Source organism: Pipistrellus kuhlii, unplaced genomic scaffold (genome assembly GCF_014108245.1).
Source record: "Pipistrellus kuhlii isolate mPipKuh1 unplaced genomic scaffold, mPipKuh1.p scaffold_m20_p_3, whole genome shotgun sequence".
Lineage (NCBI taxonomy): Eukaryota > Metazoa > Chordata > Mammalia > Chiroptera > Vespertilionidae > Pipistrellus > Pipistrellus kuhlii.
In genome coordinates, this window is record NW_023425529.1 from 148625433 (window position 1) to 148646570 (window position 21138).

The 21138-nt window shown below is 41.3% G+C and overlaps 1 protein-coding gene across 1 annotated transcript in view; it reads left to right on the plus strand.

Moving 5' to 3' along the window:
- Positions 1 to 15336: 15336 nt before the first annotated feature.
- Positions 15337 to 21138, plus strand: part of HS6ST3 (heparan sulfate 6-O-sulfotransferase 3) — a 682367-nt gene continuing 676565 nt past the window's right edge. The window contains exon 1 of the mRNA XM_036457361.2: positions 15337 to 16626. Within this exon, the coding sequence (XP_036313254.1) occupies positions 15869 to 16626 (758 nt within the window). The 5' untranslated portion in view covers positions 15337 to 15868. The remainder of the gene's footprint in view (positions 16627 to 21138) is intronic.

The following is a 21138-nucleotide window of genomic DNA, read 5'->3' on the forward strand; positions in this document are numbered from 1 at the left end:
AAGTATTAAAAAAAAGAGAGAGAGAGAGAGAGAGAGAGAATAGATACACTAACCTCACAGCCCTGTAGTAAAACTGGTGTATATAAATATATAACAGCATGAGAGAGAGAGTTGTGTCAAAGGTCATAAAACTACAAGACAGACATAACATTTAAAATACCATTTTTTAGTAAAAGTGTTGTGGACAAAATATTTGAAGATTAAAGGATATTAGCAGTTTTTATGGAATAAAACAAAGCATTTGCATTAAGTTTCTAAGATAAAATCCAAGTCTTGCTAAGAAAGTTGCTGTTACAGTGAGTCATTGTAAGTTTGATTCCAAAGCACTTGAAAAACTCATTCACTATCCTCTAGAGCAGTGTTTCCCAACCTTCTCTCATGATGAGAATCACCTGGTGGAGTTGTTAAAACACAGATTCCTGAATCCCAACTAAGAAGTGCTAAACTAGAATTTTTGGGAACATATAGGTAAAATTGTATACTTAACTAGTGCTCTAAGACAGATTTTATATACAGAGCACTAAGTTAGGTATGCAATTTTACCTATATGTTCTCAAAAATTCTAGTTTAGCACTTCTTAGTTGGGATTCAGGAATCTGTGTTTTAACAACTCCACCAGGTGATTCTCATCATGAGAGAAGGTTGGGAAACACTGCTCTAGAGCAGCGATTTTCCACCTTTTTAACCGCATGACACACAAACTAATTACTAAAATTCTGCAGCACACCAAAAAATGCATTGTAAAAAAAACTAGGTAAGGTTTTGACAAAATAACTAGGTATAATTTTGATTCATTCACACTGGATGGCTATGGTTGTGTTGGCTGTTGTCATTTTTTATAATATTTGCCCATCTAAGGGGGAAAAGGTCAGTGCACCTGGCTAAATAATCAGGTGCTGCATATTTTAAAAATTCTTGCAGCACACTGGTTGAAAATCTATAGTAATGTTTGTTGCAGGGAGAGAATCTGGGGAAGCCTCGAGGAGTCGAGAAGCCTTCAACCTGAGCCAACATGGAGAGTAGACTCATGCCTTTCCCCAAAACACAGCAAAGAGGTATTTATAAATGTAACTCTGTAGCAAATAGTGCTTCCTTTTCTTTATTTTACTTTATTGTATTGCTATTTTAGTGAATACTGAGCAAATTCTTTAAGAGGTCTTTGCTGAGATAGCTATTATTTTTGGTTCCCCCTAGAGGTTATTAGAGATACAGTAATAAATTAATGTCCAGTTCTCAGTGACTTTTATACTAAGCCACTTCTAAAATAACGGATGAGGGATTTTGGAGAGTTTAGAGGAGCAGAAAACACATCTAAGACACAAGAGGCTATCAAAAGCAAAAGGAGACTTTAGGACACATCTCACAGGTATCCTTAAAATGCAGAAAGGCTTTATTAATTTCTTTGTTCAAATACAGATTGAGTTGTCTTTTTACAAAAATGGGAATGTCAGTTTTCCTAATACAAGTATATCAAGGCAGAGTAAAATTTGTCTCTTTAGACGAATAGGGTAAGGGTATTCAGGAAGCCTAGATTTATTCATGAAGTAAACATTTATTGAGTGTCCACTGTGTGCCAGGCACTGCCCTAGCCATGGAGTTACTAGCAGACTGATGAGTACTAGTAAAAGCATCATTAGTGCCCTTTGCAAAATATGGCTAATAAAGAAGAGTGAAAATAATCAAGTAATATACAAAAAATGTACATTGAAAACAACTAAAATGCTATGGAATGAGGGTACATGGTCCTAGAATAGGAGGAGCCATATAAGAGAAGGATTAGATATAGTAGTGGAATGGATCAGGAAGAAATTATCTGAAAAAGTGACATTTGAACTGAAGTCTGAAGAATGAGAAGAAATTAACTTGTTGAATTATGCAGGGGTAGGGGTGTTCAAAGAGAGAAACAATATATGCAAAGGTCCTGAGGCAGAATGACATATGCATGGTACATTCTAAAAAATAAATAAGAAGACTGTGTGACTCTAGCACAAAGAATGAGGAGAGTGAGAGGGCCATGTTCAGGATTTAGGTCATTATCTTAAAAGAACTGAGAAGCCATTTAAATCTTATAAACTGGGGAATGATATGATCAGATGTATGAAAAGTATATTATGACTTCAAGGTATAGAATAAATTGAAAGATGCAAAAACAAAGAGACCAGTTAGAGTGAATTTTGAACCAAAGCAGTGAAAATGGTACCTTAGCTTATCATGTTAATGGGAAGAAAAATGTTTTGATAAGTAGTTAGAATGTAAAATCCATATGACTTGAAAATGGATTGAATATGAGGGCTGAGAGAGAATTGTCAAGAATGATTCTCAGGTTGCTGGTTTAAGATGATTTGTCATGGACTTGGGACACATAAAGGAAAGATCCTGAATTTGGTAATGGACATGCTGAGCTAGAGATCGTAGTTAAACAAGCAAATAGAGCAATTGGGAAGGCAGTTGGTTATAGGCAGGTGCAATTGAGGGGAGAGGTTTGCATTGGAGGCAGAGCATAGTCTAAGAATTACTGGTATATGTGGAATAGTAATGCTAGAGGATCAGGTGAGGCTTTTGGTGGATGGGGCTTAGAGTGAGAAGAGAGAAGGACCTAAGAGCTCTAACAAACAGAGTGAAAAGGAATAGTCACAGAGCTCAAATCACCTATGGCAACTGGGTATAATCCAGTCTTTGCAGTCCAGTGGCATGTGGGGCACAGAAAAATAAGAGTCACTTAAAATCATTTATTTATTCAATTATTCAAGAACTACCTTGTGATTAGCAGCCAACGAAATAGGTACTAGAATTAATCCGAAGAAGAGGAAGGCACAGACTCTGCCTTGGAGTATCCCATAATCTGGGAGTGGGCAGACATCAAGCTCTAGATCCTCAGCTTGATGAACAAAGTATGGGGCCATGGAGAAATCCAGGAAGTTGAGAAAAGGGCTTATTATAAGACTTGGGTATGTGTTAAATGATTTGAAGAAGGATTCAATGTCTTCCAGAAAGCTAAACAATTAGGTGAAGGGGTATTTTAGTACTTTGAATTTAGGTGGAGGAGGAAAGGAGCAGAGCTAGAGTTATCATTGGAGAAGAGCAGTTGTTATTTGTATTTTTTTGGGGGAAAGGAGAGGTTTGGTCATTTTGTGTTTGCACAGTGTCTTTGTTTTGATCTTTGGCCAGACATTTTTGGGGAGTCTTGTTTTTGTCTTATTCGTAATCATGGAGAGTCCTCACCTGATGCTGAAATTATGGGAGGCTGTTTATATTCACAGGAAAATGCTATGGCCTGCTGGTAGTCACTGGGCCAGCTACCAGTGGACAGTTATCGGGGCTGTGTTTTTCTTTCTCACCAGACAAGTTGGGATCAAGTTATGGGTGACAAAATGGTCAAGGATAGATTAGAAATCGGATGGGGAATAAAATGGAAGCTAGGAAACATGAACAGAAAAAACTAATCTAAACTGACATAAAATATCTGTCCCGCTTGTTCAGCTCAGGAAGGTCCATCAATCATTCTAAGAAATTGTCTGTTCATTCTCTAAAAATTCATTTGTACTTGCATAGACCACAATACAAATTTTTTTTCTAAATAGTGTATTTCTTTCTCCCTCCTTTTTTCTTTTCCTTCCTCCTACCCCCCTTCCTCTCTCCCTCCCTTCCTTCCTCTCTTCATCCCTCCCTCTCTCTTTCCCTTCCTCCCTTTCTCCCTTCTTCCTTCCCTCCCTTCCTCCCTTCCTCCCTCCCTTCCTCCCTCCCTTCCTTCCTTCCTTCCTTCCTTCCTTCCTTCCTTCCTTCCTTCCTTCCTTCCTTCCATAACCTCATTCATTAATTCAAAGCATCTAACATTAACAAATAAATACTTTATTATGTACCAGGCACTGGGGTGTTACAACATAAACATAGCTGCCTAAAACAATACAGTCTGTAGGTCATAGTTCTGTAGGCCATCAGTCCAGGCATTTCATGGCTGTGTTATCTGTTCAACATCTTACAATGCTAAAATCAAGGTGTCTAGCTGGGTTGACTGCCTGTCTGGGAGTACTGAGGAAGAGTCCACTTATGAGCTCATTCAGGTTTTGGCAGAATTTCCTTGAGGCTGTGAGATGAAGTCATATAGACTATTGGTCAGGGACAGCACTCAGCTCCTAGAGGCTGCGTGCCATTTGGTGCTACGGGGTCCCCACGGTTATACCTGCTTCTTCCAGATCAGCAGGAATGAATCTCTCTGACTTCTTCCTCTGCAATAAGCTGGAGAAAGCCTTCTGCTTTTAAAGGACTCGGGTCTAACCAGGATTACCTCCCTTTGCCATATAACACAACATGATCACAGCATCTTCCGACACTCAACAGGATGGAATTCTACAAGCATCTGCCCACACTCAACAAGATAGGATTCTACAAAGGCAAGCAAGGGTCACTAGGAGTCCCTTGGAATTCTGCTTACTTCAGCTAGATAAATACAGATATCAACAATCAATAGTGCCTGTCTATAAGGAATTCAAAATCTCAATTTAATTATTCAGTATATAAACACAATTTAATTATTCAGTATAACAATAGAGCTACATAATTGTGAAGAGGTGGAACAAAGGAGGGAATATTTCACTTTACCTGCAACAGAAGGATGGCAGAGTATTCAAACTGTTTTATGGAAGAGATGTTTCAGCTGAGTGTGGAAGGGTGAGCTGGATCATCAGGTGACAGGGTGTGGAAGAATATTCCTGATGGAAGGTTGCCAAGAATGGAAAGTATGTGCCTTCTGGGGAGGCATGGGTCTTGGCCACTGACATGTAGTCGAGTGAGAAAAGGGTGCTGATAGTAGAGACTAGCCATAACCAATAGAGCTACGAGGTAGAACAGGAGCAGGTAAAACAGACCCAGGAAGAGCAGCCATCAAAGATCTAGTGTTGGTTTGAACTCCCCACAAGCAAGCAAGCCTCCCAGCCCACTCCTCCTTGGGTGGCTTGATTTGGATAAGCAGCCATCGAGGACATCATCATTTTATCTTGCTCTGCCATTTTGTGCTTTAAACAAACAACTCCCCGCAAAAGGCTCAGGGAGACAAATGTTTCAATTTCCTTTTTTTTTTCCCCCCAGAGGAATGAGATGTTTTTGCATTTGCTAAGTTTGGACAGCACCTTAGAGTTAGACACTTAAATGATGTATCATTGCCTTATAAAAATCACAAGAGCAACATTTAACTAACAATAGTTGGGGAGAATTATCATTAAATGTTTAAGAGCAATTTATGGGAAAGAATGATCAGAAGACAGCTATACTGAAAATAGAAGTGCAACTGTTTTAATGTACTTTTTGTGCAAAAATGTATATTGAATTTGGGTCTCTAGAGCACAACTAAGAATGAATTGGATTAAAAAACCCATCTATTTCACAGCATGATTTTAAAAACAAATTATTTTATTAATCAATTGAATAAAAATGGACATACACTTCTGAGGTTCTGTATTGGACTTTGATGGGTTTAGGTAGGCAGGCTTATAGCTACATTAAACTGTTTTCTTTGAACATTTAAAATATATTTTCTTGAAAATAGAAAACTAGGATTATAATGAACAGAACTCAAAGTTTTAAGACCATGCTCTGAGGACAATAAGTATTTACTGCCTGATTTCTTAGAGAAAACATAAAAATAATTTAAAAAGCTTTGAAATAGCCCTAGCTGGTTTGGCTCAGTGGATAGAGCATTTGCCTGTGGACTGAAGGGTCCCAGGTTCAATTCTAGCCAAGGGCGCATGCCCAGGTTACAGGCTTGATCCCCACTGAGGGAGGTGCAGGAGGCAGTCGGTCAATGATTCTCCCTCTCATCATGTTTCTAGCTCTCTCTCTTACTCTCTGAAATCAATAAAGACATATTTTTTTAAAAGTGCTTTGAAATAATAAAATTCTATATTAATAACCATTAGAAGGTAACAAACATAATTTTTCCCAATAGCCAATATGCTTCCAAGGTTACCAGTATTTTTGATAAATGAATATAAAAATATCTACACTAATAAAAGAGAAAGATGCAAATTGACTGTACCTCTATGACAACCAACAGCCAATCAGGAGTGAGTATGCAAATTAATCAAACAAAGATGGTGGGTTAATTTGCATATGCAGGCACAGAGTGAAGACTGAAGACTGAAGAGGCTTGGCTTCTCCACTGCAGCCAGAGCAAAGGCCTGGGTCCCAGGTGCTGGAGGAAAACTGGTGCAGGCAGCCAGGGGAAGGAAGGCCTATTGCATGAATCTTCATACAACAGGCCTCTAATATATGTGTGTGTATATATATATATATATATATATATATATATATATATATATGTAAATATAATAGGATTTTGTTTTTGTGTAGTACAATTCATCAGATCCTAGGAACATCAGTTAAAATGGTGGGGAAAGGTCATACTAAAATGAATGTTACCAGTAGTAGGAACACAACTGAATGATTTGTCAAAGGACTCATTGCTCACTTCACTTTAAATAAGACATTAGCAAGAAGTATCAGGGGTTTGAGACTAGGCATCTGTTAAGGGAGTTTGTGGAAACCCATTTAGCAGTTGAAAAGGAGAGCATAGTTATTTCTTAACTTATTCAAAGAACATTTATTCAGATGCCTATAAAGTGTAAAGCACTGGGCTAAGTGCTTTACAAAGAGTCTTCCTTAAATTCTGTCCTCAGAAAACATTCAGGTCATCTGTGTCTCTGGAAAATGTCATTCTAATGGAGCAAAGAACAGCCACCTACAATATTTTTTAGAACATGTTTTAGATATTTAATTTTTTGTGGTACATAGATAGATAGAGATAGAGATTGTCAAAGTAAGAAATATCCAAATTTGTAGAGAAACTTTATGAGAGGTTATTTGAGCCAAACTGATGAAATATGCCTGAAGAAAGATCTCAAATGTTTCAAAGAATAACAGTTTTGCAGCTTCTTCTATGCATTTGAAATTAAGAAAGGTAAGGAAGATCACCTGGTGGTGGGAGAAATCAACTCATGGACGGGATCATAGGCTAGTGAAGATTATGGTTCTCTTGGGAGGCCTGAAAGGGAACATTTCAAAGGTGTGTTAACCTAGATGTACAGAAACATTGGACAGGGCTTGCTTAAGGCAAAGATAAACCTTTTAGTAAAGAAATTATATGCCTGGGGCATGGTTACCTCCATGACCTATCCAGTTAGGTTACTTTCCAGAAAACCCCCTCTTTTTTGTCCACAAGATGTATAGATGTCTATCATCTGTCATCTATCTATCTATCTATCTATCTATCATCTAGATCGAGAGTGAGAGATATTGAGAGATAGATAGATATAGAGATATTGAGAGATAGATAGATATAGAGATATTGAGAGATAGAGATTGAAAGAGGGGGGATAGAACTCATTGCCAATGTAGAAAAGAGCATTACAAAATGATTTACCCTATAAAACATTAAAAAAAAGAGAAAATAGTCTTTCTAAAATATACTGTTACCTAGGCTTTTCTTTACAAAGCTAATAATTAAACTAAGGTTATCTGTCTTGCTGTAGAAAGATGAAAGTATATTTTGAAAGCCTGCTTCCTTAAAATGAAATGTAAATGTTTTGAAACTCAAATCCATTTGAAAAACGCAAGCATTTTAATTTGCTGAGAGAACGAATAATTATCTGTATTGATTTTTTTCCCTCCCAATCCTTTTTCTGTTTCTCCTCCCCTATTAATGGCATTACCATCCATGTAGCTTTCTAAGCTAGGATACTTTGAGTCATCCTCAATTTCCTCCCTTCATACTTAGTCACTAGATGCCATTCCACCTCTGGAATGTATCTCAAATTTCTTCTTTTTGATTCTACTGTCAAAGAGAAGAAATTTGAGATACATTGGAGTATGACCTTTCCCCATCATTCTTTTTGTTTGTGTCTCATTTCTCTCATGGACCATATTAATTGCTTACTTAGTCTTTTATGTATTTTTTTCAACAACTATTTATAAAGCATTCACTGCTGTGTGTTATCTATTTATTAAAAGCACCACGATTTCATTTCCTGTCCTCTCATATTTGAGCTCAAGATATTATAATCAGCTATATATTTGATATATCCATTTGGCTGTCTCATTATTATTTTATACTTAACTTATCCAAAGCAGAACTCAGAATTCACTCCTCCCGAACCCCAGCCTCCCGACTGGTTTCTCTCTCATGTCACTCCTTTTCAGTAAATAGAATTGTCAGCCCTCCAGTAGTTCAAATGATAAACCTCAGAATCATCTTTCATTCATTCATTCCTTGTTAACTCCTCTTCATCCAATCTTTCAGGAAGTCCTGTTGATTTGGCTCCCAACATCTATCCTGAATCAAGCACTTCTCTCCATCTCTGAATTAGACCACCTTGCTCATATCCAAGTACTGTCATTTATTAGCTATGTGACCTTGGGTAATTAATGTCTGAAAGTCTTGTTTTCAAGTACAAAACCAGACCTTTTAAAGACAAAAAGTATTATAGATGCCAATAAAGAAAATGAATTCTAAAATACGACTTTACCTGTCAAGAACCAAAATCTGACTGAGTAAGGAAAAATGTACTGGTTTGGCCTTTTTATCTCCCCCAAATGGATTTATTTTGACTGGTGGGAAAAAAGGAAGTTACTAGATTCTCAGCAGGAGTGGTATCAATGCATAGGGTGTATTTGGGCTTCTCACAAAAATGAGGCACCTTTCCTGGCATTTATTTACTGGTTGTAATGATAGAATTGTCTTGCCTCCATGTGACTTTCAAGTATTCTATTTTCATAAATTTGGTTAGCTTTTTATGTGTAGTGGAATTTCATGTGTAGTGGAATTTCAAGATAGATTTTTTTTTGAGATATATTATAGAGAAGTATTTTGACCTGACATTTAAAAAGAAGACCTAGCTAATTTATGAGAATCATGTTTCCTGTTTTCCTCCTTCCAAAAATCTGTACTTTGTCATCTCTGCTTCATTCAAGGTTATTCCCCTCTTTTTTTCTTTCTTTCTTATCATAGGTATATTTGTAAATCAAGTCTATTCTTACTTATTCTACCATTATTTTAATTCTAGTATCCACTAACACCTCTGCTCTTTCAATTTCTTCTTGAAAGGAATGGCTTGTGAACTTTGCTTTTATTCAATCAAACAAGGTATTTAAGAGACAAACATTTCACTACTTTATATTGTCTGCTGTAGTCAGGTATGAATATTTACATTTTGAAATTCACAGTATTTTATTATTAGTACTTTCTATAACTTTTTCACCTTACAATTAGGGCATTATTATTTTTTTTTTTTGCAAAAGTTTGTGTGTAGGTAGGTACCATTATCTAACCCATTTAACTTGAGATTATAAAAAGGGCAATTTCACAATATTTGTTCAACAAAAGCAAATACTGGGGCTGATAGGTTTGAGATACTGATTTAGTTGCAAACATGCCCCTGAGAAAGGCCATAGAAGAGCTTAAAGGGCTAGCAGACAAAAAAAGTCACAGTTCAGTTGAATAAGATGCAGATCATGTGGACATAATGGTGAGGTTATAGAATGGCAGCAGAACAACCAGCAGAAATCAAGACGTAACCTGAGTTCAGCTGAGCCTAACTGCATACTGTGGGGAGCTCTGTGAGAAGAGGAAACTCCTACAGACCCCATCTCCTTCAGCCAAAGCAAAAATGCTACATAAGCTCCCTTAGCTCAGATCACAGAGAAAGACAATGAGAAGAGGGAGGGGAGACAAATGTGAACATCTACCCCAAAGAGACAGAGGTTAACTAAGAAGTGACTGAGTTAAGTTGGATACTTTTCATTTTTCTCTTTCCTCAGGGAATAGAAACTTAAAGGCAAACTTTCTCTCAGCCAGTGTGGCTCAGTGGTTGAGCATTTACCCATGAAACCGGAGCTCACAGTTCAATTCTTGGTCAGGGCACATATCCAGGTTGCAGGTTCAATTTCCAGTAGGGGGCATACAGGAGGAAGCCAATTGATGATGCTCTCTCATAATTGATGTTTCTCTCTCTCTCTCTCTCTCTCGCTCTCGCTCTCGCTCTCGCTCTCGCTCTCGCTCTCGCTCTCGCTCTCTCTTCTCTCTGAAGTCAATACAAATATTTTAAATATTTTGAAACAAAAAAGTAAAGTTTCATTCTGCTATTAAAAAATAAAGAAGTTACATCAGCCCATATTGTTTGTGGACTCATGACTGTAAATTATTTTCTCCACTCATCCTTGCCCAAGCCCCAGCCATGTCTTGCCTAGAAAACTGTAACAGCCTCCTAACTGCTTTTTCTCTTCCTAATCCTCATCTATTCTTCATGGATACGAGTGGGCTTTTCATATAAATTCATTATAACTTTTCCTTGATTAAAACTCCCCAGTGGTTACTTTGCACCTGTTATCATGGCTCTGAATGTTCTGGCCCCAACTACCACATCCTTTCTCTACCTTGAGCCTGCCAAGATCTTTTCCATTCCAGACTTTTGTACTTGTTCTTTTTAGAAAGCTCTTCTCCAGGATGTTTGACACAGCTGGTTCATTCATTCCAATCCTTCGTAGCTCATCCCCTTTGCCTCTGCATAACAAGTATTTTCTGACTTCCTCCTTCTCACTACCCATCATTTATTCTTGGTTATATGACCCTCCTTATTTACCCGATAACACTTGGAATGGTCTCCATTAAAACCCCAATTGATGGTAACTCCATATTTCCAGTTGTCTAGGCACCTAACTTTGGCATCATCCTTTGCTCCCCCTTCCTTTTACAACACACATTCATCCCACCAGGAACAAGCTGATGGCTTTGTCTTGAAAATGCAGGTACTCTGACCACTTTCCACTGCCTTCTTTACTACCACCTTGTTTTGGTCTGAATCATTATCATCTCTCACTTGATTACAGAATAACCACTTATCTGGTTTTTCCATTCAATGTTTGCTTTCTTACAGTCCATTCTCAACAAAGCAGTCAAATGACCCCTTTAAAACTGTTTATATCCTTTAGTGACTACCCATTTCTACCATGGCCCACAGGCCCAACAATTTTATATTGCTGGCATTTAACTCTTGAGGGAAAAAATATTGTCTTTATTGTTCACTAAAGTATTCCAAGTACCTAAAAATAACTGACAACATACTAGGTACTCAATAGATATATATTTGGATTAAATTAATGAATCTTGATTCATTTATTTTTCCATTGTTGGAATGTAAGGTATATATGATGGAAGGGTCCTTATTGGTCTTGTTTAATGTTGTATAAACAAAGCACTCAGAACTGCACCTGCTATAGAGTAAATGCTTGACAAGCTCTTGAGGAAGAAATCAGTGAGTATCTACTATGAAAAGATGATTGTATCTGCTTATACTGAAATAAGTTAATGAATACATTATTCATACAGGTAGTATAGTTTCCATTCATCGTACATAGGCAGCTACCTATGGTGAATGAAGAGTGTTATACAATAAAGCAAAGAATAAACTGTTAATATAAATGGAACTTCAAGGAAAGCAGTATGTAGGGTTATGGTTGCCCCAAAGTTACAATCATGTAGCGAACTGGAACATATTCAGTATGTATCACATTCTTTCTGCAGTTTGCCCTGCCTATACAAACTCTCTGCTTAACTTCCTCAGGAAAAATAAAGCCATTGCTTTTCTGGTTATTTGCAAAACTGCTTACCCAGGGGCTTTTTTGTTTTTGTTTTTTGGGGGTTTTTTTTTTGTTTACAAAAAATGAAAAAAGTCATTTCCGTGTATAAGAGCACTTTGTATTCTTGAAGGAGAGATTCACACTGCCAATCACTTACATAATCTATTTTGTTTTTCATTTGTATTGAAGGGCATTCATACCTCTATATTACTGTGTGCAAATCTAGGGAATCTAAAACTATTCTCTGTGATCGTTTGGATTGTTAATCTCTCCAGGGTTTCCTCAACAATCTCAGAGGCAGTTTCTGGCACCAAAGGGAAAATGGAGAAGTTGAGATGCAATTTTGTCTCCCAATTGAACTTGATTAAATGGGGACTGTTCTAATCAAAAGTTTGAATCCCAGGGGTGTGCAATGTTGTTAACGGGTTTGAGAATATTTGAGGAGAACAGGGAGGAAGAGTGCTAACGTTACGGCAGAGAGAGAGAATCAGGCAAGAAAATAATTGTAGTAAAGCTTATTAAGGCATAAAATTAGGTGAACAAATTGCTTCACAGATAGTGTTAAGCTCATTGCTAGACTGGCAAAGGAAGTGAAAGGAAGCTCTTTGAAAACATTATTTTTATTATTTTAATAATTTGTGTAGGAATCGTAGTAGCTGCAATCTGTTAGCCAGAAACAATTGCCAGCTGGTGTCATCGTGGAGTAACTGTAGTAGGCTGAATGCAAATATGTTTTTCCTTTTCACCTGGAGAGCATTCAATTTTAGAAAATTTCTATTTATTTTCACCTGAATGTGAGGTCTGCCATTGTAGATAAGAAAGCCTGCTTATTGCATGATTTAAGAGCTCTGATTAGTTTCACACCAAGTTCCACAACTGTGATAGGGAGGCCACTCCTGGGACAGTGTTCACACCACCAACATTACCCATCATTAAAAACAAATACTTGGTTCCATGCCTGAATTAACTGTGTCATTGCTTGATTCTATGCATTGTTTTCCTTGTAGTTACCCTGGGGAAATGTTGGTGCCTCCTTGGGTATTTTACTGAAAGCAAAAAGAGATCTTCTAGGGTAGTGTTTTTTAAAGAGGGTCAAAGGTACACTTATTTATGGAAACATATTTTGTTAGCAACATAGCAGTTACATTTGTTTGTTATAATGCTTTCTTCTGAAATTCTCCTAAATAATTTCTTTTAGCAATGATATAATCCTGTTAAATTGTATTGTCTTTCTCCTTTATATGAGAACTCTCTGACTAGGTCCAAAATACTTTAGGGTGTGGGGATTGTTCAGCTTTTCCTTAAAGCCGTGGTCAGCAAACTGCGGCTCTTTGGCCTCTTGAGTGTGGCTCTTCCACAAAATATCATGGCCTGGGCGAGTCTATTTTGAAGAACTGGCGTTAGAAGAAGTTTAAGTTTGAAAAATTTGGCTCTCAAAAGAAATTTTAATCATTGTACTGTTGATATTTGGCTCTGTTGACTAATGAGTTTGCCAACCAGTGCCTTAAAGCCTGAGGGAGAGGCAAAATAATTCAATTGCTCTATTGCAATTCCTTTGCCTCTTCCTGTCTCTTGACTCAAAAGATCTTGAGAGGGAGAGAGGAAACTTTGGGCTCTGTTGTTGATGTTCATTGGATTTTTTCAAAGGTGATTTGAATGTATTTCAGGGATATTAGTGGTTTCTAGTCCTGGCTCTGCTTTCACCTAGTTTTCCTTGGTTCAGTTTCATAGTCTCTGAAATGGGACATTATGCTCTTCTGATCACCTTAGAGTGTTGTTCTGAGGAGCAGATGAGATAATGGCTAGGAGAGTGCTTTCGACTATACAAATTGCCACCTGCAATCAGGTTATACATTTGTGTAGCTAACAAGGTTATATCTATCCATGTGATAGCAAGTGATTTTATAAAAAAAAATGAGGAACTTCTCAAATAAAGTAATATGAAAATGTGATACATTTTTACTTTGCTAAAGTAAATATATGTATTTCAAAATAAGGACACCGTTAACTAGATGAATTCAGGGAATAATTGTTGGGTTTTATCGGGGTTTGGTTCTATTTCAATTTCTTGCTTGGAAGAGTAGTGGGGTGCCATTAAAAGGATTTTAAACTTTACATGAAAGGGAAAGAATCTACTAAGCTTTAAAGAAGCAGATTCATCTTACCTCACACCTTTCTTACTAATACAGGTCATACAGTATCAGGAAGGGCACTGTTTGCGGCTGTTTATAGAGTTGAAAAGAGGAAAGGAAGCAGAGGAAGGAAGCTTTGTTAAGGTGAACCCCCACCTGCCTAGAAAATGAAAAATAACCTCCTATGGGCAAGCCTTAGTATCCCTGAAACAGATCTGGATCTTAAGTGATGGTTGCCAAGGGGACAGCCTAACAAATGAAAGAGATCAGCACAGTGTCTCAGGAAGAGACAGGCACCTCATAGATCTGTAAGGAGGCCAGGTGGGAAAGTTGGCTGACATGAAGGTATGGATCGCCGGATGTGGTTGACTGGGACTGGCAGGGTAGCCAGGAGGGACATGATAGTATGGGCCAGGGGATAAAACTGCACCATCTTGGTCTTCAATACACTGACACTCTCCACTGGAATCAAACAAGACCAGGAATTTATTCCAATTGATGGTACACACATCCATTATCTGAAATACAGAAAATGTTATGATATAAAGATTTGGTTCTCAGGTAAATGCAAAATTTAGATGTTTGAAAAAAAATAAAGTTTTTAAAAATTTTATTTATGTTAAGAAATACAGGTAAGTACAGGTCTTATCGTTGACATTGGGGGGAAGGGGTGAGTCTTGCATATTTAGTACCTCAACGTGTATTAGTAGGATGAATTTTAGCAGGTGACTCCTAAGTGCCTCTTACTCTGTATGCACTGCCTGGTTGTGGGAAGGGCTGTCTGGGCTGGAAGAAATGAACGGAGGGTTGAACACAAAGCCTGATTGATTCACCTTAGAAGCCCAATGGACAATGGCGTCTCACCATGACTGGCTGCTGGTTGAATAAAGTTGTAGAGTTGGACACAAGAAGTTTGTAGTTAAGGAAGGAGAGGGGAAAAATTGAGCACCCATTAGAATGTTTTGGGTAGAAATTCAAAGCTGTCTGGAGGCAATTTCCTCTGCTGACTAGAGACCAGCCTACTCTCGTGAAGTCCCGTTTAGGAGAATCCACCCAGCATGGTGTGCAGGTGTTATTCTGGTCGATAGGCCGGCCAGGTTTCTCTCCTGATTCAGATCCAGAAGAGCAGCCACGCTCTCCTCCACCGGGGGGCCTCTCCTGGCTCCGCCATTGCCTTTTCTCCCAAACCTCTCCTCCCTCGGGGCACAAGGGATTCCCGGCGCCAGCTGCCACCGCGAGCCCCGCGGAGCGGCGGGCTCCTCCCCTGGAAACTCCTCCAGGGCCGGGGGCGCTGCGGCGCATGCTCCGTACCTTGGGCAGGTTTGTGCTGCGGGAGCGGGGCGCCCGTCACTCCGGCAGGCGGGCTGTGGCGGTGCCAGCCGGTGCGTGCCAGTGTGCCTGCGTGCCCGCGCCCGGGGCGGACCGACCCGGAGCAGCGGTGCCACCCTCCCGGGAGAGGCGTGCTCTGCGCGGGGCGCCTCGCCCGCAGCCGCGGCGGGGGCTCCCCTCCTGCAAACTTGCGGCTCCCGCGCCTGGCGATCGGAGCGCCGAGGGTGCGGAGCGCGGTGCCCGCGGCGGCCGGCCGTGGCGGCGGGGCCCGGCCGCGCCTTCGCCTTCGCCCTTGGCCGCCCGCGCGCCCCGGCGAGCCTCATGCAGCCCCCGCGCTCGCGGCCGCCGCTGCCCGGCTGCCCGGCTGCTGCCCGGGGCAGGTCCGGGACCCGAGCCGCTCTCCCCAGCGCCTGAGCGCCCGCGTGTGCCCGAGCGCGGGCGGCGGGGTGCCCCGAGGCGCCTGAGAGCGCGCCCCGCGCCCCGGCGGCAGCCAGAAGCGGGCCGAGCCGGGCGCTCCCGGGAGCGCAGGGCGCCCCTCGCCGCCGCCAGCACCGCACTCGCCGGCGCCCGGCAGCTCGCTCGGTCCGAAGGCCCGGCTCCGTCCGTCTCGAGTGCCGGGGTGCCGCCGCGGGGCCGCCGGCCAGCCGCTCGCCCGGGCGTCGGGGGGCATGGAGGAGCGGCGGGCTCGGAGCCGCGCCCCGGAGTCCCCGAAACTTCCGAGCGGACGCGGGTCCGCGCCGCCGCCGCCGCCGCCGCTGAGCCTGCCGGCCTGAGACGGGACCATGGATGAAAGGTTCAACAAGTGGCTGCTGACGCCCGTGCTCACCCTCCTCTTCGTGGTCATCATGTACCAGTACGTGTCCCCCTCCTGCACCAGCTCCTGCGCCAACTTCGGGGAGCAGCCCCGCGCCGCCGGGGGGCACGCCGGCCCCCCCTCCGCCCCGGGTCCCGCCCGCCGAGCGCAGGTGCCGCCCGAGGACGGGGAGCGGCGGCCCCAGCTGCCCCCGCCGCCCCGGGGGCCGCCCGAGGGGCTTCGGGGCGCCGTGGTGGCGCCCCCCGAGGACGACGACGACGACGACGATGAGCAGGGGGACCAAGAGGAGGAGGAGGGAGAGGAGGAAGAGGAGGAGGAGGGCGAGGAGGAAGAGGAACCGGACCCCGAGGCCCCCGACCACGGCGGCGGCGGCTCGCTGCCCCGGTTCGTGCCGCGCTTCAACTTCACCCTGAAGGACCTGACCCGCTTCGTGGACTTCAACATCAAAGGGCGCGACGTGATCGTGTTCCTGCACATCCAGAAGACCGGCGGCACCACGTTCGGCCGGCACCTGGTGAAGAACATCCGGCTGGAGCAGCCGTGCAGCTGCAAGGCCGGCCAGAAGAAGTGCACCTGCCACCGGCCCGGCAAGAAGGAGACCTGGCTCTTCTCCCGCTTCTCCACCGGCTGGAGCTGCGGGCTGCACGCCGACTGGACGGAGCTCACCAACTGCGTGCCGGCCATCATGGAGAAGAAAGACTTTCCCCGCAACCACAGCCACACCAGGTACCGTGTCCTGCCCCGTCGGGGCTTCCTGCCACCTCCCCACCTCTCTCTCTCTCTCTCTCTCTCTCTCTCTCTCTCTCTCTCTCTCTCTTCCCCCCCCCACCCCCCCCCCCCAATCCCGACCTCTGGCCAACGCTGTCTGGGCGGGCTGGGCTGGTAGTTCCCCCAGTGGCTCTCAGCAGTGGGGGCAGAGGCTTTGGGATGGGGATAAGAAACCTCTGGATGGTTCCTTGGTCTTGAAGTCCCCCACCCCCCGCCACCCCCCTCCCTCCGCCTTCACCCTCTTTGCTTCCCTCTCCCCCTTTCACCTTCAAATGTGTCCCGTGCCTTTTGTGTGTCTCCTTCCTAGTGCCTGGCATGGTGTGGGGGCCTTCTGAGCAATGCTTGGAAAATCTTGGTATGGCCAGGAGGCCTGAGTTAGATCAGCGAGGTAGAATCCTGTACTTAACTTTTGTGGGTGGAAACCCAAACCCAGTAAAAGACAGAGGAGTCGGGGGGTATAGGGACAGGGCAGTTTTCCAGGCACGGTGAGGCTGAAGAGGAGTCTCATTCCTCTATAAGTGGCTCTCAGGTGGCTGCTGGCCAGCTCAGGAAACAATCCTCTTGATGACACTTTGAAGATAACATGTTCACATTCCTGCTCCTACCTTGATAACGCTAATTCTGGAAATGGTTTTTTTTTGTTGCTGAGCAATGCCAGGATTTTGGATGCTGTTCTCAGCAAGATTTCCACTTTCCCCCAGGCTAATCCATCAACTCATTCAAAAAGTATTTGTTAAATGACTACCTTGTGCCTGGCAATGTGCTACATGCTAAGTGGATACAAATAGATAGTAAGTAAAATCCCTTCCTTTCAGGATAGATTGGCCTACCCCCTTTTAAATAGCGATTCTGCTGAGAATTAGGAAAGTTTGACATCTTAATAGCCAATGAAACTGCTTACATTATTAACATCCTTTGAGAGAGGCATGGGTTTAAGAATTTGGTTGAATGTTCTTTCTGCCCATTGCAATTTGAAGATTAATCTGACATGCTTGCTCAAGGGACTGAAATATTAAAAGCTTGGAACACTAGTTTATTGAAGTTTTTATCTCAAAGGTTTCAAACAATTTGGTGTAAGGAAATAGGAATTTAAAAACTCAAGCCCAATATGTTGATATCATATAGCCTTTGCATTTGACATTATGGAAAAGCTTCATTTACTGGCAGCTGCCCAGATTCTAGAATTCACCACCACTGAAGCATCTAATTCTACTTCATTTCTCCAAGAATGAGCAAAATTTCATTATGGGATTTTTTACTCTGGCAGTTTTTCAAATGCTTTCTCTCCTCCCTGCTCCTTTCTCTGTTTAATGGAAATTGGTGAGAATAAAAAATAGTTAGACTTGGAAGGAAGGCATTAGACTTCCTTAGTATATTTTATGGGTATTTTACTTTTAAATATTTCTCATGGTGTAGTATTTTAGATCCTGCTCCTCTATTTTAGTTTAAGACAATTTTCCAATTAATTATTACTTCTATACTTCCTAACAAACAAAACTATCATTTCAGTGAGAGGGAATCTCTGCTGCGTTTTACCCAAAGTTGTACTTTTTGGACTTAGAACTTTATGTATTAATTCCTGAATGACCCCAAAGGGTTTGATAGTCTGATTCCCAGCTTCTATTTCACTCAAACTAGAGACTTTGATTATCACATAGAAATGTATAATGGTCCTTCAGTAGGTATCAGCATTGTTTTGTACTGATGTATATAAGTCGTAGTGGATAGGTTTAAGATTTTGGAGGAATTAGGAATTATGGAATCTAAAAATAATGAGATTTTTGCTTAATGGTGGAATGATGCTGCTGCTGAAGACCCAGCATAGATTATAGCAGGAAGGTCTCACTTCTAAAGGAAATGCTCAACACCTCTGTCCTCTGTGATGTAGGAAAATTCTACCTTGACTATTTGAACCCGTGGGTTCTAATGCACAGTCCAATGCTTTTTTTTGTTTAGCAATGGGCCACAAACATTCATTTCTTCCTGATTCTCAAGTTACCAGATAATCACCCTGCACTGATTCACTTATTTTTTAATTCTAATTTTTGTGTATATATTTTTTGGGGGGTTAGCACTTCTTATAACACTTCTTCTTTTTCTTTCTCTTCCTTTTCTGGTACTCTAAATTACTTTTTGTCTCTAGATGCTGTAGGAAGGAATATGTGAGGTGCCTTGCATCAAAAGCTATGGAGAAAAAAAATTGAAGAGATGTTCAGTAGCATCTTCCTCACACAGAAGATTGAATTAGTTGTCTGTCATTGGAATGTCTGTGTACGACATTCTACACTCAACTAGATTAGCCTGGATAATGGAGGGTACATTCCCACAATGCAAAATGGCAGATAATCTATTGCTACATAATGGGAACAAGGTTCTTCTTCAAATAGAGCTGACTCAAAGCCAAATCGAGAAGTAGAGCATGATGATTTTTGTTTCCTAGTCTCTTTTGCTTTTGGTACCCCTCTTGGGCACCCCATTCCCAATTTCTCATAGGGATCAGTGCTTTTGTGAGTCACGTAATTGGCCAGATCAAGGATTCTGGGTACAGATGGATATGGCTCCTGTGGTTACTAGTTGTACAACCAGAAATAATTTATTATTTCTGAGCCACAGATTCTTTATCTTTAAACAGAGATAGCTATTAGTACTTCTATCACAGAGGTGTTATGAAAACTAAGTGAGAAAATGCATTCTAAGTGCTTAACTTATATTCATAGTATAATATGCTGGTATAAAGTTCTTAATATGCAAGTATAGTTGAAACCGTTTTGGCTCAGTGGATTGAGCGTTGGTCTGCGGACTGAAAGGTCCCAGGTTCGATTCTGGTCAAGGGCATGTACATTGGTTGTGGGCATATCCCCGGTAGGGGGCGTGCAGAAGGCAGCTGATCGATGTCTCTCTCATCGATGTTTCTAACTTTCTGTCCCTTTCTCTTCCTCTCTGTAAATGATCAATAAAATGTATTAAAAATATGCAAGTATATAATAATACTTAGACATTAGTTGTAACTATAATAAGAATACTTTCCCTAGAAGGATATGAGGTCAGTTCCTTAGAGCTGCTTAGTGTAAATGGTGCTCAGTAATTTATAGAGATGCCATTTTATGACTGTTTTTATTGAGGCAGAATCCTAAGTTCAAAACACCAGAAATAAATGGAAAATTATGGACATTTGGGCATCAGCCATTGCAGGGGACAAGATGGGAAACAATATAATTGAGTTGGTGACACAAAACACTGTCTGAAATGGTGAGAGGAAGTGAGAGGTGGGAAGCCAACTCTAAAGGGAGATGCATCAGGCACAGGAAGGAGAAAGGCTTGGTGGCTGGTAGTTTGGATTCAGCACCAAGAACATTTCTAACCATCAAAATTGGTTAGAACAAGGTCAGAAACTAATAGAAAGTTGGCATACCTGAAGACCTCTTTTATCATATTACTGATGATTGCTTCCCATTATATTCTTTTGCTTTTTTTTCTCTCCAGTTACATATTTCTTCGTTAAGGTATGTTTCTCCCCTAAGCATACCTAGGTCTTTTGAAGACTCTTCTTTAGCATTGTTGAGTATGGATAGAATCATAACATTTTATGGCTAAAAAAGACTGGAGAGATATTCTTGTCTTACTATTTATATGGTGAGTTGGTAATCTAATCTTAAGGATGTGAAATGATGTTTTTTTTTTTTTTTTTCCCCCAGGGCACTCATGTCTTCATTTTAGTAACTTATATCCAATGTTTTTCCTACTGTTTACTATAAAAAGTATAGTGGAGAGTGTCTTATTCACCTACTATGTGCCAGGTACTCTGAAGTTCTAGGAATACAGTTTTGGATAATGTCAGCCCTTTGAGCTTAGGTTCTTAAGGAAAATAGACCTTAATCTTCTTTGGTAAGCGAGTAACACTCTAATTCTTAAATAATGCTGGAAAGAGATTCCATCCAAACCTTTTGTAGGGTGGAATGGCAATTTTTCTCTCTTATGACCTGCATTCTGTTGGTCCTATTAGAGTAGTTTGAACCATATGAATATTGTATTAAACAGGACCCTCTGTGCTGCAAATGGTACAACTCTAACGCAAACTTGGTTCAGTCAGGGGGAATTATTGGTTTAAACCAGGCAATAGGAAAGGTAGGGGTAGAGTTCAAGAATGACTGGAACTAGAGATTTGAAGTTTTTCTCCCCACATTCTTTGCATATGGACCTCATTCTGTCAATTGGCTTATTCTACGAAATGGGTAAATGGCTGTCATATCTAATACCTCCACAAGCTGAGAGGGAAGCAGGTCTTGACTGAGTTTCAGCTTGCAATATTGGGGAATGACTTTTTATAGTCCAGGTTGGAACTTGTGACTATTCATTTGAAGCAAATCAATTGGCCAGGGAGATAAGGTTGACTTTGTATCACAGATCCACCCCATGACTGATGTAGGTGAGTGTGTGTGTGTGTGTGTGTGTGTGTGTGTGAGTGTGATC